We start from the raw sequence: 25,116 nt of genomic DNA, 5'->3' as shown, positions 1-25,116 counted from the left end.
GATTAACTTACACTGACAGAGTGAATAGAAACATTCGTATCTGAATGAGTATTGCAACCTATCTAGGGCTGGCTCACCAGATCAACAATGAGATGCTGGTTCTGTTGAGAAACTTCCAGTGATTGTTTCTATTTCACACTTTGGCAGTATGAAGAGTTTTCCTTACTTATTTGGAGATATCAGAGAAAGATCTAAGTGTATAAAAGAAACTGTTGCTGGTTTCTGTCTGTCTGTCAAGATCTCTGAGTTAATAAGATTCTCCAGTATCCTTCAATGCAGCCACTTTTCATTGGACCTCACCACCATCAGTAAAAGTGTGCTTCTGGTATCTTTGTACAGGAAGAAGATGAAACTGATTCAGGTACCATGGTGAGGGCGAGTGGAGATGAAACTGGTACCATCAGAGTGGTCAACACAATGAGTGATGGAGCCAATACCATGATAGAACACGATGGCACCTTGGAATCCCAGTTGGGTACAATGGTCATAAACACCGAAGATGAAGAGGAGGAGGGCACCATGAAAAGTAAGAATGCATCTTTAACTTACACAGAACTACTGGTGAACTGACACGATGAATGAAGGGCCACACTTATAGCGATGGATAGCTTACACGTTTCAATGCAGCAGGACCTGCAGTGATGAGCTGGCATCTCTAGAATTTGCGCATTTTCTTCAAGTTACTTTTGTTAGTAGGGACACTTGAACAAACTGTTCTGAGGCGCTCAAGTTGAAATTTGTTCCACCCAATATAGAAAAGCTTGATAAGACTTATCACGAGATGTAAGATTTAAAATGATGCCATGTTGATAGCTGATAGTCTGTGCAAGATCTCAGGGCGTGATCTGGGGAAGAGTTGAAAATATTTATTTAAATGAAAAGCTGGTAAGGAGAATGAATCTCCTTGGCAGACTATGACTAGGAGGAAAAAAATCTTGTCAGTTATGAATTCTCATAGAAATCTGTGCCCACAGAGTTGGTAATCTCAAGAGTCTAAAGCAGAGGTGGTGACAGATGGGTCAGTTGGCTGGCATGGATGTTTGTTCAGGGACTGAGTGCTGACTGGGGGCTTAGTGGCTGTGGAACGTGGCTGTCATAGACAGGGCTTGTTCTTTAGGCTCTTGCAGTGTTTCTAGAGGCTGCTTTGGCTACCTGATTTTTACACTTCAGCTATTGTGGGAGGGGAAAAAGAATTCTCAGCAGAAGTTCAGAAAAAATAGTTTTCTTATTGAATTTTGCATTGAATCCTTTTTCTTTGTGGGTGCACTCTAGTGTTTGTGAGGAGATACTGCTTTCTCCTAAAAAATGAAATTTCAGCAAAACCTGCTTCAGGGTTTTTGCAGACTTTAGCAAACACCGATTCAGTGCTTTAGAAATGGATTAGAAGTGGAGGTGTCAGCCCATGCAACAGAGCCAGGGGAGTAATGCTGTTGGGAGTTTGTGGAGTGAGGTAACCAGCAGAAGGCAGGTGGATGCTGAGAGGACTTTAAAACTCAGCCAAAGAGAATGGGATGTGTTAGCACCTCTATATCAAATGGAGTTACTATTTCTGTACAAATAGAAACAGTCTGTGCTGTTCTGTTTCATGATTTACAATAGCAGAGGCATTATCTGTGGAGCTCCTGCAGTGGCCATCAAAGCTGTGTCAGCAAAGCAACGGTGCTTCAGTTGATCTGTGTGCTTAATAGGTGTTTATTTTCTCATCTTTTTAAGATTGCAATGCTCGTAACTCAAAAGCTCTGGTGCTTTCTACAAGCTCGTGTGCAGAGCTTTGAGGAGACACTTGATAACCTTTCATTTGCAAGGATTTAGAATAGAATCAAGAGAATATTGCATATTAACATGGTTTAGCATGTAGCCTCAAGAGGGAGCTCCAGAACAAGCTCTAAGAGCGTAGCTCTGCGACGAGGATTCGCAGCCAGGCGTGGAGCAGAAGTGCTTGAGCAGCTCAGCATCCCGCAGGAGGCACTTGGAGGCCCGGGACCGAGTGCAGTGTGACACTGGTACCACTGCCAGCGAGAGGTTCTGCACAGCAACGTCCAGCGGAACCCAGCTTGCTCAGCATGCTGCTGTGGGTTGTGCTGCATTGCTGTAACTGATAGATGTGATGCTAACGAATATGATTGTACCAAACTGAAATTTAACTTTTCTTTAGCACGCTACTCTCTTTCTCCCCCAGTACCATACGCTGACATTCTTGCTTCTGCACACAGAGGTTCTGTAATGGTTTCTTAGGCACGCTGCAGAGCCGTGTCTTTTAGCAGCTCGCAGATGCCTTTCACGTGAGTTGCCTACAGCTCTGTTTTTCAGCCATCTCCATATTCATGTTTGCTTAACATGCAGTTAAATTGATTTAACTGTAAAGCTCATCTGCCTGCTGCAGAACTCTCTGGAGCAAATTCTTTTTGTAATCCCAAACATAAAAATAATAATGGTATTTGGAAGCAGCTGAATGTGAAGAAGCTTCATTGATTCATATTTTTAAAGAAGTCAGTGTTTTACTTGGCAGCTTGTGTTATGACTCACAATAAAACCTGCTTTAAATCAATAAAGAAGTACAGATATTTCTTGCGTGGCGTTAGCAGGAGAGATGAGCTTTCCTGGGTGGCTGCGAGCCACCTTCCTGACTGCAAGCTTCTGAGCTACACATTTTGCTCTTCTGAGAACAAAAATCTATCTTTAGCAGCTTTGGCTTTTTTTTTTTTTAATGTAAAAATATTTGAGACGTTGCAATACAGTGCTTTAGACAGTGTTGTCTTAGAAATCTCTAGCAAACAAGTTCTGATAGCCTCCCAAGTGATTCTTGCTTGAATCAGCTCATGACATTTCAGGCTCAGAGGAAAAGCATCCTTATGTTGTAGCATTGTACGTAATGCAAAGAAGTTCTTTTTGCCTTGAGTCGACGAAGCTGCACTTCCATTTGCTTAAACTCTTTCCTTTGCTTGGCTTTTTTTTTTCTGGACACTCAACATAAACATTCAGACAGCATTAAAAATGTCACCATGACATTCTCTTATGCATTTTCAAAGCACTCAAGTGATTGCATGAAACTGCAGATACTAAATTGTGCTGTGACACATTTTACTTACAAATCAATAGCTACCGGATTACTTATGGATTGCAGTTTAACTGTTCTGTGAAGACTTGAGCAGCAGCTGAAGGACTGCAGGCAAACAATGATTTGCAGTGAGCCGTTTCCATTGTGTTTGGCAGTGCAGTAAGTTTGAGCTATGGATATGCCTGCAATCATCTTTTTAATTATTCTGTGTGAGAATATATGGTGCTGGTAAACTCTGCAGCATATTCTTTTACTCCACTGTTCCTTCTTTATTTGCTGTAGGTCTTGAGTACGTCTGTAGGCATGAGTTTGTCTTTTCAATTGAAGTGGAACATAATTTTATAATAAAACAGATGAACATATTGCCTTTCTTGGACTATAATGTGATCTGATCCAAGAGGAATAGGATCTAGTCTGTCTAGTTCTTGAATCTGTCCTATTTTCGTTGTTAAAGTACCTCTTGTTTAAGCACGAGGTAGCACTGCAGAATGAAGAACTGTCAGCAGAGATGTGAGTTGAACCATTTGGTTTTAGGGTCGAGAGGAGTGAGGGATTGGGAGAGGATGGAATTGTGGGTGTGGGGTTTGTTGTTAATGTGGCACACGTTGTGGTGATCATCTGGTGTGGAGATGGACCAGAAGCCCTAACAACACAGTTAATTCTACCCTGCTAATGACAGGTGAATGTTCTGAATAGCGAATGTTTAAAATAAAATTGCTGGGCTCAGTCCTTAAAGTTAGGGGTGGTCTTGGTTTTGTTACGCTTTTACCATATTCACACTGCTAAGCTTGGTTGTGTCCTCTAAAAAAGATATTCTTCTTCTTGAAGGGAGGTTGGATTTCATTAGCAAATTAAATGAGCTGAGATGCAAACTTGGCAATTTCCTATTAGAAAAATGATCTAGAATAAGCTTGTTAGTCTTGGTGGATTTGCAGGGCGTACAGTGGATGATGCTTAAACCAGAGAAGTGTTGCTGCCAAGTTTCTGGAAGCTTTCCAACCCCCAAATTAACCTGTAATTTGTCATATAAAGCAGTGACTGCTTTAGCAGTGACTTGAGATGAATGGAAAAATGAATACAGACAGCAAAGTGATTGTGTTAATATAATATTCCAATAAAATATGAATGGTATGCAGCTGAGATAGCAATAGGTGGATCCATGATGGTAGTTGACTGAGGTGGTTTAGGTGCACGTTACCCAAACGGATGATGCAGGTACTGGAGAGAATAGCTTTGTGTTTTATCAAAGACATTGGATATGTTTTGCATCCATTTCCCCCTGCAGACATAGCAGCTTCATACTACTTAGCATTAGTAATGTCCAGTGGTTTTGTATCTAAAATAAATGGGTCCATTTAGGCGTAATTGGACCATAAAGCATTCTCTGTGTTATGCATTTAAATAGCACACTGTTTATAGAAACACCTCCACTGATTGAGTTCTCCTCTCACTGTAAGAAGCATTATGCTGTCACTCTTGGGTTGTGGAGAATATAAATCTCCCCAAATAAGTCTTCCATATGTGCTTTTTTTTTTTTTTTACTTTCATCTTAATAGCAGGCTTGCTGGCAGGCTTTACATTAAACAGCAGGCAGCCTCATTTATTCAAGAATATTAAGTTGAGTGGACATGAGGACAGTATTTCTGATCAGTGGGAGGAGTTGTGTGTATACTCTCATTTTTGAGGAGTTTTATTTTTCCTTTACTTGAGTACTGGTAGACTATTGGACTTGTGTATGGCCTTCACTGGTAGAACAGTGGTTATGTTCAGACTGAAGCATCAAGAAGTTACCTCTGGGATCGGAGCTGGATGCTCATCCATCTTCAGTTGCTGTGTTTGACAGAGCTCTAAGATGAATCTGATGATCTGTTAGTATTTTCAGACACACTGAAGCTGGAGAGAGATGCATGTGTTTAGCACAGCTGTTTTTGCTGTTGGTAGCTTATTAAGCACTCCTGCATTGATGGTGGGGGTTTGAAAGCAGAAGAGATGTTTTGCTTGATGAAGGTGGGAAGTATGACTAAGTACTGAATGGTATATAAAAGGTAATACTTTTCAGGAGACTCAACCACAAGACAGGGTGGTAGTGAACCACTCAGGTGCATCTGTCTCCTATGCCTAGGTACATTTGCACATACATACAGGCCTTTCTCTTCCAACAATAAATTCGCTTCCTGCTGGGTCAGAATAAAGCATGGGGAAAGTTTTCCTCCCGAGCAGGAAGCAATCCCTTTGTAAATTACTATGTTTCTTAATTGCAGGAGTAGAAAAACAAATGCTTTTTACCTGCAGCCTTTGAAGCTTTGGGGGCAAAGTGTTCATTGCTGCGTTGTTCTGTGCTCTCTATAGATAAGCACGAGTTCCTAGGTTATGAGCCAAAGGGGTGGTAGCAAGAGCTTCCTGGTTATGTGCCATGTGGGGAGCCTGAACTGCTGCTCGTGGCCCTGGCACTAACATTGTTTCTTATTAAAGTTCATCAGAACTTGACCCAGATGGCATGGGATATGAAATGTGCACCTTATTCACCTTACAGCTCACTGCTGGTGTGATGTAATGTAGTTGGTGGACTAAATTAGCAATTCAAGCATATGAGATTTAAAGATATAGGTGTGCACTGCAAATCTGTGGAGGAGGAGAAAGGAAGCTGCTATAAATTTGTAGTATTTTTGGATTTTTTTTATGTAACAGAAATTTTAGGTATCCAAGAGGAGGCAGTCTGGTCTTGAAACCCTCACAGTAATGAAAGCCTTTTCTCCTCTTTCAGCAAGAGTCCTCAATTCTGTACACCACAGATGGGGATGAGTGTGTGGGTACTCTTTTCCTTAGATGTCTCCGCCTTACATTCATTAAAAGAGATGATTTAGGATAGCCAGCATTGATACTCATGGTCATTCAGGAGCTCCCCTGTAATCGCAGGGCCTGTCAGACACGTTCTGCTTTGATTTAGTTTGAGAGGGGCCATAATTATGGGAAGACTCATCCTCATAAGCTTTGACATGTATCAAGTGTTATGCGGTCTGCTTTTAATGTGAGGAGATTTCAGCTCGTATTGCCACGGGTTGAATTCATTAATGATGGAGCACTTTTTGCTCTGGTTGAATAAATTGGCATCTCTCTGCTGTGCTGTATGAAATGACTCAGTCCTATCCATACTGTACAAATTATGCTGTCCAGCTGCTAGAGTTCATCTGTGATCTTGAAGAAGTAGCCTGAAGCAAATAAAACTACAGCTCCATTGGAAATGTTAATATTAATGAAGTGTTGCTTGCACGTAATGATCAGGCACTGTCTTGCGCATCTTAGATATGTGAGCAATTTGTCTCAAAGTTACATAATTCAAACCAAAGCAGGCAGAGAGTGCTAAGACTGCAGGAAACTAAGGCTGTGAATTGAGAGGTCAGTAGAAGATCTGTGCTTATTTTGACCACATAAATGGAGTTTGAAAACGGACATGAGAACTACTTAAATTAAAAGAAAAAAAGGGGACAGTGGTAAGGAGAGAAGGTGAGCACTGTAGAGAATAATATTTTGACTACCTGAGAGTTGAGTCTTGCTCAGGAACAAGTGCATGTGCACAGGTAACCAATAAAATTTAGACTGGAGGTGAGAGGGCTTATAGCTCTAGCAGAACTGCAGGTTTGTTGACAGCAAGGACAAACCAAAGCAATTGCCTTACAGTAGATCTCGATCCCTCAGTGAAAGGGTCTGTGTAATTGTGTACATGACAGCAGTTTCTCCCAGGGGACTCTCTGTGGCCTTAAGTCTGACAAAAGACAGCTGTAGTTTTGCTTTCTTTGTAGTTAACAAGAGTGGTGTTCTCTATGTCTGTGCAGAGCTCACAGGCGTCACAGAATCATAGAATATCCTCAGTTGGAAGGAACCCATAAGGGTCATTGAGTCCAACTCCAGGATGACTTGTCAGCCTGTGGGAGCTTGCTAACATTGTCATGTAAAGAAAGAAAAAACCCATATACTCTCAAATTCAAGAGTATAATTTGTTATATGAAAGAATGAAATTTGTTCTTTGCAGTTGAGGAATCACAAATTGTTTTATTGTAAAAGCATCTTCCTGAGCTTTTCTCAGGGAGTTGTTTGTACTTTCCTTAGTGCAAGTGAGTCGGTTTAAAACGTTTGATCTCATTGCTCCTGACATCCTGGTAAAACACAAGTATCTTCCAAAGCTGACAACAGTTGTCTTGTTTCAGTTGTCTAAAGATTGCAGCTTCCTGGAATCTTGACAAATACGTGTTCATGTACCAAGTATCTGATTTCAGTTTGATATTGCTAATGTAGTAATTCATCACTTCATGGTTGTTGATTTAAATTACCTTCTTTATTGATGAATGTTCCCCTTTTGAAACTGTTAGGAGTGCTGGTTCTTAAAATCTAGCTAGATCAAATAGTAGTTCAAACCATATTTGAGATGGGATCTCCTGGCTGCTCCCCATTTCTGTGAAAGAAGGGATAAATCTCTCGCTGTGGCTTCAAGAGTAGGTATTTTAAATAATGCATATTAACTTAAGTGCCTTGAGTGAAGAGTGAATGTGTTCCTGAGGTTATGCCTCGGTCTTGTGATAGGCTGATTCTAGAATTTACTCTAGCTGGTGATAGATATCTCTTTGAAGAGTAACAAAACGAGGATTCTTCTGCTGTCAAATTGAGTAGAGAAGAAATCTTACAGAAAAGCAGAAATTATAGTTTCATTGCAAGTTTCATTCACAGCAAGCTCCTTCAGTCAGATAGAAGGGCTTATAAATCTGCTTTCCTTTTGAAGGTTTCCTTTGAAGCTCATCGGCTTCTGAAATTTTTCAATTGTGAGAGCTAATTTGACAAAATCAACAAAATGAGTGCTTTCATTTCTGGGGCTAGATGATACTGAATGATCTGGTTGCACTGGCACTCCTTACTCTTGGAGGACAAGCTAAATCTTGTGCTGGTTTAATTGGCTATGCTGTTTCTTCTTTATCATTTCACTTTCTCTGCAGCACCGTATGAAGTACCAATGCCTCCTTTGTCAGCTCTTGCTCAGTGTGAGAGGTCTGTGCGCTGCACTCAACCTTTGTCATCTTTTGGCTTGTCTGGGCTGATGTTTTTCTGGTCTTATCTAAATACAAATTGATACCAGGCAAGGCTGGTATAGGGAAGGCTTTATGGTATGTATAAGGCTTCTGTCCTTTGCTGTAGGGCTGAACTCAGCGTGGCTGTACGAGTGCTGGGCGCTCTGTGTGCTGAGCCCAAACCTGCAGTTCTGCAGTCGGCTGGACTGGTTCCAGCAGAGCTGCCGTGTTCCATTTGTGTAATTAATACAGCTCCTAAAAGAATGACTGCACATCTCGATGGCAGGCTGCTAATGGCTCCAGAGAGCCCTCGCAGCACAGCCTTACATGCTACTCCTCAGGTTTCAAAATAAATGCCCAGAGAAGCCTTTTCTTGTCACTGCAGGATGACCTTCTAATAAAAGGTGTTTTTTTGCCACAGCTGTGATCTCACTTTCTGTCAACTATTTGTACTTTAGTCTAACCTTACAAACATGGAAACTGAAATGCTTTTTGGCACAGACGTGCTTAGTGCAGTGTTGCCTTGGCAGCACCTGACCCTGCAAATAGCAGCAATGGAGTTTTGTCTTCGACTGCCTGGCTCATCTTTGAAAAGATGGCACTGCTTGTGTGACAGGAAGGCCGCTCCGGCTCCTGCAAGGCTTTGGGAGGCCTCGCTGGGCCTCTCCTGCCTGATCTGGGCTGAGCAAACTCACAGCTGTTCCCTTCCATCCCAACTTCCAGCCCGTCGTTGCCGCACCCTTCTGCTGTGTCCTCTTGGTTGCTTGCATTGATGAGGCCAAAAACCTGTGGCGCTCTCAGAATTATAAACTACCACTGCTGCTTTGTTTGCTTCCTTCTTTGCCTGTTTCGTATCAGTGTGAAAGCAGAAGTTTTAGTAAATAAAACTTATTTTCAGATGTGCCTTGCAATAATTCATGAAATCATTCCGGTTGGAAAAGACCTCTAGGATCACCGAGTGCAACCCCAACCCACCCCTCCATGCCCACGTTCCTCAGTGCCACATCTCCATGGCTCTGGAACACCTCCAGGGATGCTGACCCTCCCACTCCATGGGCAGCCTGACCCATCACCTCTCATTCTGAGAAGAAATCTTTCCTGATATCCAAGCTGAACCTCCCGTGGTGCAACTTGAGGCCATCACCTCTTGTCCCATCCTGATTACCTGGTCACAAAAATTGCAGTTTTGGGTAAAACACGAATGTGGGGAACTGAATGTGATTAAGTCTCACGATTATTCTCTAGTATGAATCAACAGTCATAAAGAAACTATCTAATCCAAAATCACCTGTGTGGGGCATTTGCTTTCAGATTCTCCTGTGCTAATAGTTGTTTTGTAAGTGTACAGTGCAGGCTTAATGTAGATGGCTTTTTCGTCTAGGATGCCCAAATTAAATTTGAGACCTAAGCTGGCTCTTCGTAAGCTGTGTATAGATTAGCCTGGGTCATTAGGAATTCATTTATTTTGATAAGCTTTGTCAGTGCTAAACATTGCCACGATTGGCTATAGCATTAACTAACCCCTGCTTTTTGCCGGCTGGGCTGCTGGGATGCAAGTGGTTTATTTACTTAATTCTAAATAAATGTTTTATCACTTAGCTGTAATTGGATTGCTATTGTATTTCAGTAATTATTCCCAATAGCAAATCTGTTCTCTCCTTCACAGACATTTCGTGACTGACCTTCACACAGTCTGAAGACGTCTTTCTTGATCTAGTTCTGCACAAATTGGGTTTTTTTGGGTGTGGCTTTTCTGTTTTTGTTTTTAAAGGGGAATTAATGCTAGGGATAGGCGAAATGTGTTCCTTTTAGCATGTCTGCAGACAAATAACTTCCTAAGTATTCAATGGCTGAACAAAGAATTGGTACACTTGTCTGAGACTCAGACGTCTTGCCATGGGAGTTCTGGATCACTGGATGGCAATTTTATGCTCAGGAGTGATATTCTGTGATTAAATCTTAATGGATTTCCGGAGGAGGTAATATTTCTTTTCGAGAAGAAGGCACTGCTGAGTCGCTTGCAGCCTGGCACCTCTTTTGTGATAGTCCTGTCTGCACACTCTGGTGTGCACTGTGCAGACCCAGCGAGCCATTCCAAGGACGGCTCTGTTTTCTCTGTGTGCTTCTGGGACTCTGAAGAGCTGGTTGGTTGCCTGCCAGGCAGATGGGGCTTACTTCAACTGAATGGCATTCGGCAGTGAACCTGTTCTCACAGTCTGGAGCTGTGCACGTGTTCGGCAGTTCTGCTGCCTACTTCTGTTAACTCTGGTCCTCAGACCCCCAGTCCTGCTTTCTGAAAGTTACGGTTTCTGCATTGGCTAAAAATATGTTTTAAGTAGGTGGACCTACTCCACTGTCTAAGAACAATGTTTTACTGCAACAGAAACGCTGGTATTGTCACAGTGCTCACCTCACACGCTCACAGGTTTTTATGAGGCGTTTTATTGTGAAGAGCAGCATGATGGCATTAAGTTCTGAGTAGTTTTAACTGCATGTTTGGTGCTGGAGGCGTGTTGCTTGATGGCTTGCTAGGCTCATTCGATGTAATGGTGTACTGAGGTGACAGGAATAAGGGTTCAGATTGTGTGAAGGCTGGAGGAAGTGGGAGAAGTGCTTGTATCCATGACCAACTGTACGACATCCCTGGTTACCCAGTGGGACTGCAGTTGTGCTGGTTCATTGCTCTTGATGGTCAGCAGTGTTCTTTTGTTGCACTTCTGCTTGTTCTGAAGGATGGTTTAGAAATGCTAGAGCAAAGTGAACCTCATTGTGCTGGCACGTTGTATTCATGGCTGTCTGCTGTGCTGCCCTGTGGGTGAATGCATTTCCCTGTTATGGTGCTTGGGAGGCTTGTGAGGCTGCTCTTCCAAATCAAAGTGTATTCAGGCATTTACTGAGGCTGCTCTATTTCCCTTTGTTTCCTTACCTATTTGTTACTGACCCCAGTTTCTTAAACGTGGTCTAAACTTGGACAGTTAATTTATATATGTGGTTTGTTCAAGTAATCCAATAAATTCAGGGGAATTAACTTTAAAACAAAAAAAAAAAACAAAAAAAACAAAGCAGGACAGTTAATTTGGTGGCTTACTAACTGAGTGTTTCTAAAAAGAAAGCTACTTACCAAATTAACTAATACTTTCTACCCAAGAAATCTAGAACTTAACTTCTCCTACCCAAGACAAACTAGGAACTGTTTGTGAGGCAGATGTGGCAAGGCTTACTTTTGTACTGCTCCATTCATAAATATAAATGTGGGTTGGTGCTTGGAAAACAATGCTGTTCGGTTTTGGCACGTGTAGTATTTGCAGCCTGCACCCTGGCTGGGATGTAGAACTGCAGCAGTAGGTGGCAGCTTCCTTGCAGCATTCCGTGTGCAGAGCTTGGTTACCTGGTGGCACGGTTTGAGAGACAGATTGCAGCTGTAGGGCCCAAGGATCCAGCACTGTCATCACATGTGTGGTGGACCTTGAGCTTCCCTTCTGCATTTCTGGATCTGGATGGTTCAGAATAGCTTTCTGTCTGAACAGCTGCTGAAAAATAGTACTTCAGCAGTACTGTGTGATTTAGTGTGTGCTAAAAAAATGAACTTGCTTTTGGGTGTGATACAAGGCAGCATAACTGAAAGTATATTTTTAAAACTACTGTGCTTTTTTTTTCTATTTCTAGGGAGGGATGAAACGATGCAGCCAGCCAGACCATCATTCCTGGAATATTTTGAGCAGAAAGCAAAGGAGAATCAAGTCAATAGCTTTGGGAAGAATGTGTCTGGCCAGACAAAAAACTCATCTGATTGGAAAGTACCACAGGATGGAGACTACGAGTTTGTAAGTCTATACTATGAAATTCAATCAATGTGACAATCTTTAAGAATTTTGTGAGAGCTGCTGTAATGTTACTTCTTGTTTTGACAGACTAATGGGAAACTTGAGCAGTTTGTAATCGCCAGTGCGTTTGGGTGGGTCATTTTGAAAAATTCATTTTCTATAGGTATTTCTCAGTTATCGTAACCAGCCATTATCTGTATACTTTTCTTGCTGAAGAACAAACAGGAAAAAGAAAAGCCAGAAGACATTAAGGTAGAAACTTTGATTACTTCATTCCCCATTACCCATTTAAAATAAAATAGAAAAATAGGATTCAGGATGGTAGTTGGAAAACGTTGATCCTGAATGCAGAGTGTTTGACAAAAAACAAAACAAAATAAAAAAAAACCAACCAAACAAATACAGCGACAGTGTTACAACCATTGAATTTCCTTGCTTTTCTCAAGCTTCAATGGTAGATTTTGGGTTACTATGTGAACATCAAGCCAATCTTCTTTCTTCTTACAAGTCTGCAGTTTCAGTCTTTTCTGATTACACAAACCGTAGATTTTCAGGAAGTTTTCAGAAGTCAGAAGAAAGATTGTAGGTTCTGTGTACCATTATTTATAAGCTTTATGAGGGAAGCATTCTGATGTGAGCTAAAATGCCAGAAGAAACGTGCTCTGCTGAGCACCATTCCCCACACTGCGTTTCCTTTCAGCGATGCTTCAGTACAAGCACTCCTTGCTCTGTGTGCATTGCACACCCTCACAGGGCGTGCTGCTACCTCCTGTGATTCAGGTTGTCACGCTGCACTCAGCCCTTGGTGAGCTTCACTCCACCTTCACAAAGCTGTGCAGGAGGCAAACTCCTCTGCTCGTCACGATGCAAGGCAGCAGAGGAGATGCTTCACTTTGTGGCTTGAACAGCAGCAGGAGCCATTCGTTCTGGTTGTACAGAAGGGCAGGCTGTTGTTGTTATGTATGTTCTGTAATTCTTGCTTCTGCATCTCTGATTTTGTTATTAGACTGGGAAGAGCAGCTGGCAGAGGGGACCTGCTGCACTCTTTCTCTGTAGTCCTTTGCACTACGTCATGCTTAGCCTGAAGGCTCAAACTGGCTGTGTGGACATGCTTTGCAAAAATAACCTGCAAGCTGCCTTGTCAGCCTGTGTACGGCAAGGGCCAAGCACACGCTTCCAGTCTAGCGAGGTGCCCGGTGTGTCTCGCTGACTTTACATTCTGTAACTTAATTTAATGATAAATAATTATTTTTTGATGTGTGGCATTTCCCTGGAAAGACAGCGTCTTAAAAATTTTCTGTGGTCTGCAGAAGACATGGCCCAAGGGAAAATGTGCTGTAACTATTTTGTCTTTCTAATTTGGGTGATGTTCAGCAGTTGCCCTTGTTTCCAGCAAGAAGGATATGCTCCACCCAGCACCCAGCAAGCTGTAGGTGCAGGCTATAGGATGTGCAGCGCAGCTGTTTGACACAAATGTGACCTTGTTTACTCATTTCCATTAGTGCTGAAGTATTGCCACGTGCATAGATTACCAGTGTGCTGTGAGCAGTAAAAGCAAACCATAAACTGTAGGAATAAATCAGGCCCCGGGTCACCTTCATGTCATAATTTGTAGGCAGCTGTGTGTATTTCTCTGGTTTGATTATGAATGTGCTGGCCTGTCCTGCATGCAGATCTTGTAACGGAGCTGCCTTCACACCTCATTGCTTCCTTTTTTTGTGGAAGGAAAAACACTTGAAAACAACCTTATTTAATACACACAGGGTTTAAATGGTCCTTTTCTGGGCTGTGGAAGTGATAACCCCATGGTGGAACCTCATCCAAGACTTAAAACTGAACGATTTCTCCTGTTTAGCTAAAAGGAATTCGTGTGATGGCTAGCTGTGGGTAAAAATCATGTTTATTAATACTCAGTAATTGAAAGCAGCAATGCAATAAGCTTTGCAGAATAAGAAGGAATGCAGTCATTAGGTGCTTCAGGTACATCTGTCCTGGACTTGGCTGCAGCTGTAACTTATTTCTGCACTGCCAAGGAAAATAGGTTTGTGCATTGTCTAGAGAGTTTGCAGGATTCCAAGCAGACGAGATCAGTGAGCTGCTCAGTGCGAGTGCCTCCAGAGCCTCAGGAAACAATTGAAATATTACTGCTTTGTGCTGCTGCAGCCTAGATAAATATGCCTTGTCTTCTGTTCTGAATTCCCCTCCTTCCTCTGTGAGTGGCACCTGGGGTCTCCTGTCTTCAAAAAAAAAAAGAAAAGAAAAAAGGAAAAAAAGGACAATATTAAATTACTGAAGATTTTTCTCTTTTCCATTGTGGTAAAACCATTTGACCTTTTGACTAAAATTGTTGCTCTGAAGCAGGCAAATAAGAAGCTATTTATATCACAAGGCAATGTCATGTTAGATAAGGGTTGGATCAAACCCCATATGCTGTACAGCAGAAAACCCAAAGGTCCTGTTCTGAAAGGTGATGAACTCTGTTCTTCCAAAATACGGTGCTCTAACCATGCCCTGCTTTTCATCTAAGTTGGCATCAGCCGGGTGTATCTGCAGCCTTAGATTTCTGAGGTTGAAATTAGGGATGAGCTGATGCCCAGTGTTGATATTGCTTCTCCCCACTCAGGTTTCAACAAGGATCTCTAAAGACTTTAGCCCTGCTTGATTGCAAGATGTTTCAAAAACATCATGATTTTTACCGTGGAAAAAAGTCCTAATGCTGGGCAGGACTTCGTGCTGTAAGAAAGAACATAGAAATAACCCCCAGTATGAAGGTGCTGCAGGGCGGGCTGCTAATGGGCAGGCTGCGTTGTGCGTGCAATTCCGAACTGCCATAATCACGCCTCAGCATTTTTGTTGTTGAATTGCATTTTGTCAGGGCACATTAGTCACATATATTATAAATTAATAATGCTCGAAGATTTGTTTAGACAATGTCATACAGTTTTTTCCATTCTAATCTTTCAGTGGTCCCATAGTGCAGCAGAATTAATTGTGTGGTGTTTCCTACTCTTAAACACTTCTGAAGAGTTATTTATTCCTAGTTTTAACTGCTCTGAGCAGATCAGTATTGCAGTGTCACTTGTGACTAAAGTGGAATCATTTACTATTATTATTACCATTAATTTTAATATTGACCTGCTCAAAAGGCCCTCCTTCTGTTCAACCCTACTGTAGCAGGTTCTTATGGATCATTCAGGCACTGTAGCACCAATCACTTTGCTGGAAGTCTGTTTCATTAGGAAGTTATGGTTACGTTCATGTTTTATGGGACCTGTGACAATCCTGAAACCTTTTTGGTTTCATTTAATGATCCCAGTTTCACTGGGGAAAATAAACAGCAGTGAGTGCCCCATCAGTCCTGAATGCTGTCATCCAGATGTGACTTCCAGTACTTGAAGGGAGCATATAAACAGGAGGGGCAATGGCTGTTCATGAGGGTGGACAGTGGTAGGACAAGGGGAAATGGTTTTAAACTGAGACAGGGGAGGTTTAGGTTAGATATTAGTCTGATACCAACCTAGTGATGCCTGCAGATCAGGATCTCCATCTGCACATCAGGGATGGTGCAGCAGGAAGGGTGCTGGCCACGATGGCTCAGTGTAGGCTGCAGTCATAAGCCAGAGAGGTGCAGCAGCTGCTGTGAACCAGGCTCTGTGCTCTGCTCAGCCCTGCTATGAGTTGCTGCTGAGAACTCAGAGCTGGGGCTCATGTATCGCCCTGCTGCTTCCCCCGTGCAGCTGCAGGAGGCCAGGTTTGAAGTGCAGCTGCTGGGTGTTGTGCTTCCTCTCCCAGCTCTGTGCTGAGTGGCTGCAGCATGCATCTGCTTCTTCTTTTGGAAGTGATTTATAGGGAGGAACTGCTAGGGGGCAGGTGATTTATTCGTTATCAATAACAGTAAACACGTTCTGCTTTGCAATGACCAAAGGCTCTAATTTATTGTATTCTGTCTGTGAAGATGTCATTTGTCTTGTGAACAGCTTGTTGTCTACCAGTACCTGGAACATTCAATGCCTGTGGTTTCTCTGAACGTTCGTTTGGGTAGCATTTATTAGCCATCTTATGTTGGTGCTTTATGGCCACGCTGCCTGTTGTCTGTCCTTTCTCAACTGATTAAAAACTTGGGACTATTTTCTGTACAGTTGCAGGTTTTGAAAACAGCAGCAGACTCAGTAATTGGTCCTTGTTTCACTGAAGCTGGTCCTTGGGTCTCTTCTAGCAATAGGAGAAAGGGATGCTGAGGATATGTGGGTGAGGCAAGTGCTGGAAGGAAAGAACTTTTGTTGTATGAGTAAGCTGCCGTTGTGTGACTTTTTCTAGTTTATCAGTTTGTAATGTTTCCTGCCTCTAACACGATCCAGCGAGCTTTATCTCCTTCTTACTTACCGCTGTCTTTTAAGCAGCTTGGTTTAGGTGTCTCTGCACTGATCTTTTTGTTCCTCCTTTCCCCCACCCAAATTACTCAAGTGAATAATCTGAGCTGGTTGCTGAGGCTCCAGAAAGTCTGTCCACTAACAAAAAATCCTTCAGAGCACACAGATCTGCAGGTCATTCAGAAGTTCGCTGAGAAGCAACTAATCTCAACTGCTACTGATTTGTGAATCTTGTGATACACTCCTTATCTTCTAAGGAAGCAAGTTTCTCTGACCCTTGCGTGACGAATGAGGATTGGTTGTTCCAAAAATTAACTTAAATATATATGGTTTTGTGTAGAATAAAAGGGAAGTTTGGTTAAAGTAGAATTGTTTTTTTTTTTGTATTATTTTCTAAGGCTGTTGACCAAGCACTCAGTGAACCTTCAGAATTTTCTGCTTAAGAGTTTCTCCCCTTCCCAGTTACTTCTCAAGCACCAGTTGGTTCAAAATGTCTTACTTCAATCCTAAAGTGCACTTGCACTTATTTACTAGAATTTGGATCAATTTGAGAGAGAAAGCCAGATCTGGGGTGGCTGATAGGTATTCCTGTCCGTGTTCGCCAGAGCTGTGGCAGATTGCTGGCTGGGATGCAAACAAACTGAAAGGTATCAGTTTGTTTGTTCTCTGCTGACTCTAGAGTAAGGCTTTGAGAGCACTGAGATCATCACTTTGAAAGACTCCAAAAATAAGTTTCTTTCTGACAAAAGAAAGCAATCCAGAATAGAAAACTCACTTCTAAAACTGTACCCCAACCGTGTATCCTGCTAATTGAGTAAGATCTGGAAGTACATTGCCTGGATGTAATTTCTGCTGTGAAGTATGATTTATACAAAGAGACAGCTTTTTGTGATGTTTTATTCAACAGTTTTAAATGTCACCTGCCTTGATTTATAGCACTGATGTCCCTTGAATGGATTTCCTCTTTTTTCCTTCAGCCATCTGCCAAAATTTTTTAAAGCTCAGCTAATTATTTGTTCTTCTCTGAAGTGTTACCTTGCTGGCGTGTTCTTCCCAACAAATACTTTAACCAGTGACATCTTTATTAAGGAAAAATGGTTTATTTTGTTACCTCCTAATCAAACATACAGTTATTTTAAAAATAAGCCTCGGAACAGCTTGCTTACCTTCTCCTTTCATCTTTAAGTGGTCTTGAATCTTTTGTAGTGTTTGCATGGAGGAGGCACTCTCAGCCTTGCTACAAACCTCCTGAATTCATGGCTGCTTCCAAGCACTGCTGTGATTTACAGCAAACTCCATACCACGTAGGTTTCATAAACCTTTCTCAATTCCCTTTGTAATAAGATCAGAAGGAACACCTTTGGCTTTATAATTTGTTAGCAGTACTTGAAATGGGAAGAATAATGCAGTGGCTTGTATTTTCTATCTTCTGTAGAAGAGAATAGCTTTCTGTCCTCTTCCATTTTATAACAGGGTCATTGTTCACCACCTGCTTTCACTTTGGTGCGTACTGACATTGATTGCAAAGCACTTACTGCTACGACTTGCTGTCAGAATTTCATTTTTCCTGTATTTTTGTCTGTAGCAGGCCTTCTGTGACATAAGGCTTTTAAACAAAACTTGCAGTGAGTGGGAAGTAAAGTGAGTCGCTGCTGTTTGCGTTGCACTGCTGAGGTCGCAGCCCTTAATGGAGACAGAAGTAATGCAGCCCAAAATCAACTTCTTACAAAAGTATTTAGGGTTGTAAATGCAGCATCCTGGCCTGTCCTTTCCTAACGTCGTGTTTAATTGACTGAGACACTGACTGAAGGCTGTGTGGATGACTGAAGTGCCCAGCTGTGTTCCAGGCAGGCGGTGTGAGTGCTGGCTTTGTCTCGGTGCTGTGTGCTCTTGGTCAGGCTGCAGCGTGCATTGCTGCACTGAGAGGAAGGGAAGAGGAATTAATAATTGAAGGTGTGACGTTGGAAAAATCTCACAATATACTGAGTTCTTTAGAAAACCTGCTCCAGCCTTGTTATGCCCCGAGATCTGTTTTCAAGCCTGGGTGTGTTCTTGGCACAGTGTCTCCTTTGAAGAGCACTGCAGCTCGGATGACATTGATTGGAAGTGCTTCTAAAATCTTCTTGCAGCTCATCTGTCAGCATGAATGTTCATAAAGGTTAACACCACTAAAAAAGGCAGGTTTGCTCAGGTTGTCTTCAGCAAGGAGGGCTCCTCTTGGTGGCTTAGCATCAGGAGCCCAGTAGAGCTGCTTGGGATCACCTTGGAAGATGGAGTCTGTGGACAGAAGGATGAGGACAGGGATGAAGCCTGCATCCAGCCATGTGTGCTTCCCGGAGCCTCGCCTGCAGCTGTGTTCTGTGCAGCAGCAAAGTCAGCTCTGACTTCTGGACCTGCCTTCTGCCTTTGTGCGTACTGGAGTAAATCCTATGGAAGAATCAGATGATGCTCACTGCTGGCGTGTGGTGCCTGGAACTGCTGGGTGTCTCCGGTTTACCTCAGCAGAGCACTTTGCAGTGGGAGTTTTGTCACGTTTGAGGCATCTCCAGCAAACAGAGTGATGGAGTTTGCTGTGAGCTGTGGGCGTGCTGGGAGCTTTGCCCTGCTCATCCGTGCTGCGCTGAAGGTGATCCCAAGCTTTGTTCTTCAAGAAAGAGGGAGGAAGAGTCACTTAGTGCACACACAGTCTGAAAGGAATATTACTGAGAAATAGAGCGCTTAATTCCTTGTTCTGCAGCTCGCCTTCACACAGTGTCATTATAAATAGATGCCTAAGTCATAGCAAACACTTGAGAAAAGCTCGCATGGCAAAGCGTGCGGGTTTGTGTGACAAGGATTTTAAGGAGATGGCTCATTCACCAGAGGGCCGTTCTGCAAAAATATTTGTCTCTGAAATACCAAACATATGCCCCTGTTTTCAAAGCTGGCAGCCTCTCCTGGGGTCGTGCAGCTATTCATTTTCAAAACGCCCTTGAAATCCTCACAGTCTTTCTGCACAAAATGCTGAATTCTCCTGCCGCCTTCCTCGCGTTCACATTGCCAGATCACATTTCCTTCCCTGTGGCGGAGGAGAGGAGAGCAGTGGCAGTGCTGTTCTGCCACTTGCTGTAGGGAATCGGCACTGGGAAGCACTGTGGCTCTGCTGCAGGCCGGCCCTGCTCAGAAGCAATTCTGGGGCAGGGAATAGATTAGGAAGGACTAAGAGTGAAATTAAAAACTAAGAGTAGAGGCTCATATTTACCAGGGATGACTTAGTCCCCGTCTCTGAAGATGAAGCTGCTTGTCCTAAGCTGTTGCTGTGCCTTAGGGACTGCAATGTGTGATGCACTCAGATAAGTTACTAATGCCAGTGCAGTGTCTTAACGTGCTGTATCTCACTAAGCCAGCTTCAGTCTTCCTGGAAAAGCAGAAAATTTCAGGTTGGGGATACACTTGCCTTTTTCTTGTGCCTTACCTTTATTTTCCCCAGTAACTCTCACTTAGTGGTTCTGAATTTCTTTCCAGCATCTTTGTCTTCCAGTAGCAAAACGCTCAGTCTGCGATGTAACACAGACAGCATTCACCTTCTGAGCAACCCCAGCTGGTGGTTACTGCTCGTGGCTGCTGGTAGTCGTGTGCTCTGGATGAAGGAATCCTTCGGACTTGTGGTGTTACTGCTGCTCCTGCAGGCATTCTGCTGCACTCAGGATAAGTGATCTTGAAGAAATACATTGATTTTTAATAAGTGAGTGAGTCAAAAGCCCATAGGAGTTCCTAAATAAAGAGTGAATTTGACTGAGAGAGAAATCTGTTACAGACACACGTACCCTTCCAGGCAGAGCTTGCCTCACATTTCTGGAGACGTGTATTCATTTTAAAGGAATCAGCATTTTCTGACAGATTGGCTTTCTTAAAAAGAAAGGGGAGAGGGAGGCAACTTGGCCAGCTGCACACTTTGCAGTTGATTTGTACAGCTAGCAGGATCTTCAGTGAAATGATTTATTTTACCGTGTCCAGAAGTATTTTGGTACTCTTACTTAAGGAAATTAAAGCATAATCACTTAGAGGGGGGTTGAACCTGCTGTGTTTTTTCTTAATCCAATCTCTGGTCAGCAAGTGTATTTTATAAGCAAGTGATGCTCCTTTTTTGCTGGTTTTTTTTTCCTCCTTGTCCAGACAGGCTGACCTTTTAGCTTGGTTTGTAATTCAGTTACTGAAATAAAACCAGTGAGATAACCTGTCTTTGTAGTTATAGGATTACTCAGCCACTTTCTAAGTCCCTGAAGGTTCTTAAGGTTTGGACCTCTTGAAGTTTCCTGCTGCAGAGCAACACCAAAACAATTTGTTATTCCCTTTTTCCCTTTGTTTAGGTTAAGCATTTATAGTACTTGGGCTGGCTTTGGAAGTGAATAATTGATAATAAAGCTAGAAGACAAAGGAATTTAATCTTGGAGCTCAGAAGATTAAAATGCAAAAAAGATAAAGAAAAAAAAACCTTTTTTTTCTGGCCAGTCATATCAATAAGGATTCCTTTGGATGGCTGGTTGTTTTTTTTCCCCCTGTATGTTACTAAGGCTGATAACACTATGTAGCTGCTATATGGGTGTGCTGGCAGTGACCTTCCTAGAGCCTTTTAGGGATTGCAGTAAGGAGGGATAAGGTGCAGCTCTTGGCTGTGAGCAGCTCTGGGATGCCAGCAGTGCTGATGTGCAGCGTGGTGCTCTCACAGCTGGACCATCTCTGCCCTGGGGATGCTGCTCTGTGCCTGTACATCTGCAGAACCTGAGTGGTCTGTGTGTGCTGTAATCCTCTGAAAATTGTATTAGGAGTTTTCTGACACCCTGCCAACAGCAAAGCTCCCCCTGGCTCTGCAGGCTTCAAGGAAACGGGGCAAAGCTGCAGAATGGAGAAGGGCAGCCAGCAGAGGAAAGATGCCTCGTGGGTGATGAAGGAGCAGATGTGTATCTGAAGTGTGTCTATTTATCTCCTCAATAGCAGTGACAGAGTTGGCAAATGTGCTGGAGCAAGGTCCTTGCTGAACCAGCGGGATCAAACCGTGTGGATATAAATAAAGCCTGAAGAAAGAGAGAGCTTGCTGCAGAAGAGACAGATCCTGAGCTGGAGGCAGCTTCTGCTTCAGAGCCAGAGTGAAAGAGCTCCTGCTGTGAGATAGTGCTGGAGCTCAGACAGTTCCCCAGAAGCCCATCTCTGTCCTGTGACAGCTTTAGCAGCCTTGCTAAGCGAGCTGCTGGCCTGGAAGGAGGTCCTGCAGAAGTTCCCAGCTCAGAGCTAGCCCTGCCTGGCAGGGAGTGGGCCAGAGGGGCAGTGGCTTCCAGTAGCTCCATGTGCACTGGGATCAGGCACCTTTATTGCAATCATATCAGCAGAGCTGCATGTCACATAGCTAGGATCCTTACGGTGGTGTATCAGGAATATGTTTCACTTCCAGGAGTTTTAAAACTCCATCCCTGCAGAAGTGAGATACAGCTGTCCTAGGCACACCAGCTGAGAAGGGCTGGATGTTCTCCAATACATTTCTCCTAAAATACTTCTTTTCACTTCAGCTAGGATTGAATGCTGAGTGCATTAGTGTCTGCCTGTCCTCCCCAAAAAGGCACGTTGCCATGTTACTGCTATAGCTGCTTGCCTTGCACTGACTTAGGTTGACTTGGCCTCTGAAGCATGTGTTGATCTGCTTGAAAGTTGGGGTCATCTGTCTTGTATGGAGTCATCTCTTGTCCACATAAGAGCGTGGGTGATCTGAAACTACTGTCTCCAGATGTGCACTCACTGCATCTCACTGCAGCCCCTTTCTTTTAGAAATTCTGGCTGCAGTCTGTTTAATTCGTGCTGGATGCTTGCAGCCCATGATGTGTTTTGCTAAATAATTAAGATGCATTAAAAGCAGAAGCTTGTGCTGCTGAGACTTATTTTTCAAATCCTTTGAAAGATTAATATCTGTATTTTTAATCTTGCATGAAATCCCACAGTGAGTGCATTTCATCCTCGGCTTTCATAACGGTATGAAACTTCTCATGGTAAAAAGGGGGGAGAATCAAGGTAATTAATATTTGTGTTGGTGCTGGGGTTCTGATTTACTGAAGCCTCTCTGTGGCATAGGTACAGACTGACAGATGTGTGAGGCTGTGGGGACCTGACAGTCAGGATGAGAAGTGGGCAGGGAGTGCCTGCAGGTTCTTAGATCGCTGTGTCCCTTGCGTTGGGCACAAGGTTATGGTGAATAAGTGGTTAATGCCTGCTCGTACGTTCCATCAAGGCCTTCTAACGCTGGGAACATAAATGAGAACAAGGCACTTAATTTTTAGATCAGTGATTGAAAGGACGCCAAATGGGACTGAGCCAGCATTTCAGGAAAAACGCTAAGGGAAAATGGCATGCTATTCCAACACCAATTTATATCACCATTTTCAAGACCTAGACTCCGGAGCACTGCTTAGCATGAGAAATCACCCTCTTCATTTAATTTTGGCCTGAGAAATTGAATGCTTTTTTTTCTGGCTTTAAAAAAAAAATGTGCTCAGTGATCTGTTTCCTCTGGGTGTATTTGGTATGAGCATTTAATTGATACAGCACTTATACAGCTTTTCAGGTTGCAGAAGGCTAATTCCAGAATAACCTGAGTTCTTACGGCCATGAGAGCTCGTGTCCATGGGCTGTGATCTGTGACAGCTCTCCCCAGCTCCTGGGCTGCTCTCACACGCAGCACTGCGCTCCGAGGTGCTGCCACAAATAGTTGCACGTAGCACCCAATGAGTGTCTGCAGCCCCAAAATAAAACTCTGCTCGAGGAGGTGATAAAAGAAGAGTTGGAAAGTTGAGGTGGATGTGCGTCAGATGGAGTCGCCGGCTCCTGACAGCAAAACGTAAGCATTGCCCTAGGATTTATTGGAAGGATTTATTGGAAGGGAAACATCCTGATAGCATTGCTGCTGTTGTTCCTTTAACCTGGCTGTGCCTTGCTCCTTCCTGCTCCTTGTCCCTAATGATTTCATTACGTAGTTGGAGCGGCTCTCAGGTGGTGTGGTGTTATCTGGGTGACTGCTGTTCTTGGAGGAATCTTGTCTGATTTTGGAGTGTCTGGCCCTTTATATGTAGCCTTTACTTCCACATTCCTCTGAAAATCAGAACCCTGCCTACACCTAACTCCTGTGGCACCCAGGAGCTGGCAAACATCCTTAGATACTCCATGGTCTCAGCAGGTTCCACGTGTCTGCATGTGCGTGTGTCGTTTCTATAAAACCCATTTTAATCTGAAAGTTTATACTAATTCTGAGGTTTGTTATGACTGTAGTGGTGATTTTCATCATCTCTAGCAGCAAACTCCTTTTGGCATTGACTATTAGCATGGCTTGGATAACTTCTTTTGGATGGACATCCTTCTGAAGCCGTGCTCAGCATTGCCTGCCTGAATGCAGAGCGTTGTGCTCCTTGCTAGCACGATTTGAGATGCTTTGAGTCTGTTTAGGGGCTTTGATCTCCGGGTGTGCAGTCAAGAATTGTTAAACAGCAGTGTAAAACCAGGCAGAAAGGGGAGAGAGAACAACAAAAGCTATGCTCAAGCGAGAATTATTTTTTTCTTTAGTTCCCATCTAGCTGATGTCTTTTCCCTGTGTGGCGTGGGAAGCTGCAGTTTCATTATTTCTGTATTTCAGTCTTCAAACTCCCACTGCCCCCTATGAAGTGAGAATCGCTCAAGCCACTTTTTCAAAGGGCTATTTAAAACTTCTAAGACGACATCAAGTTCTCCTGAGCAGTGGATGCCACCTGGAATGTTGGGGTTGAAGGCAGGCTGGTAGCTGGTGTTCGCTTCCTAAACAACCCACAGCTGGTGGTGGTAATTCTGCAGGGCTGCTCAGATGTTTTCATTGTGAGGAAATAACCCCATCTCACCACTGGCATTTATATTCTGGTTGTGCTCCAGAAGGCAGCACCCGTCTGCAGATCTGCGAGGTGATAGGATAACTGCAGCCCCTCTCTGTGATGGATGGGTTCAGGTTGGGCACCAGCTTCAGGAATTTTAAGAGTGTTTGAAAAAAAGCCAAGGTGGTTTGCACAGTGGGGGAGATGCAAAGAAAAGGCTTTGCACTAAATTTTGGGATCAGCTGCAGCGTCATCAGGGGAAAGGGAAAAGCTGCAGGAGGGCAGTGCTCAGGGTTCCTGTGAGCCCAGTTCCTGTGAGCCCAGTGGAGAGGTGGCAGAAGTTTGTTCTCCATTGGAATGTTATAGTGGGAGAGAAGAGTGTTACAGCTGCTGGGAAATGGCTCCTTTCTGTCTGATGCTTATAATTCATGCAGCAAATGGATGTTCTTGGCAGTCTTTTGCAAGAGGAGCACTAGGAGTGGTAGCTGAGGTGGGACTGCTGGGCAGCACTGTATTTATGGCAGTGGTTCGGGCTGGCCCAATGCAGCAGTGCCCGTGTGCTGCTGGAGGGCTGGTAGGGGACCATACTGCTATGCTGGGCCCCAAGCTGGCCGTGCTGCTGCCCTGCTGCAGGAAGAGGGTCTGACATCCCTGCAGAGAGCCTTCACGTGTTCCCCTCTTGCTCAGGTTCAGTTGCATTCAGCAGAATATCGTGTTGCAGCCACACGCCTGGACTGTAACAGATGCTGGGGATGGGTTGTTTTATGATTTTTTTATTTTTATTTTTTAATGCCGATTTGAAAGGATGGTGACTCGGGGAGGCAGTTTGCTAAGGTGAGCACTGTGCACTGAATTTGTTATCAGTGACTATCTGAACTGCTTGCAGAGGAATGTCAGTGGTAGCTTGTGGATCTGTTACTTGCAAGAAGAAATTGTGCCTCATAACCT

General features: G+C 43.4%; 1 protein-coding gene across 3 annotated transcripts in view; it reads left to right on the top strand.

The window, feature by feature from the left end:
- STK4 (serine/threonine kinase 4) overlaps positions 1 to 25,116 on the top strand; it is a 38,835-nt gene that overhangs the window by 8,987 nt on the left and 4,732 nt on the right. For all 3 annotated transcript variants that reach the window (XM_085241337.1, XM_085241338.1, XM_010722311.4), the window contains 2 exons: positions 340 to 526; positions 11,782 to 11,939. In XM_085241337.1, coding sequence (XP_085097463.1) covers positions 340 to 526; positions 11,782 to 11,939 — 345 coding nt within the window. The remainder of the gene's footprint in view (positions 1 to 339; positions 527 to 11,781; positions 11,940 to 25,116) is intronic.

Source organism: Meleagris gallopavo, chromosome 22 (genome assembly GCF_905368555.1).
Source record: "Meleagris gallopavo chromosome 22, MGAL_WU_HG_1.1, whole genome shotgun sequence".
Taxonomy (NCBI): Eukaryota; Metazoa; Chordata; class Aves; order Galliformes; family Phasianidae; genus Meleagris; species Meleagris gallopavo.
Note: the sequence above shows the minus strand (reverse complement) of the source record. Positions and strands in the feature narration are given on the sequence as shown.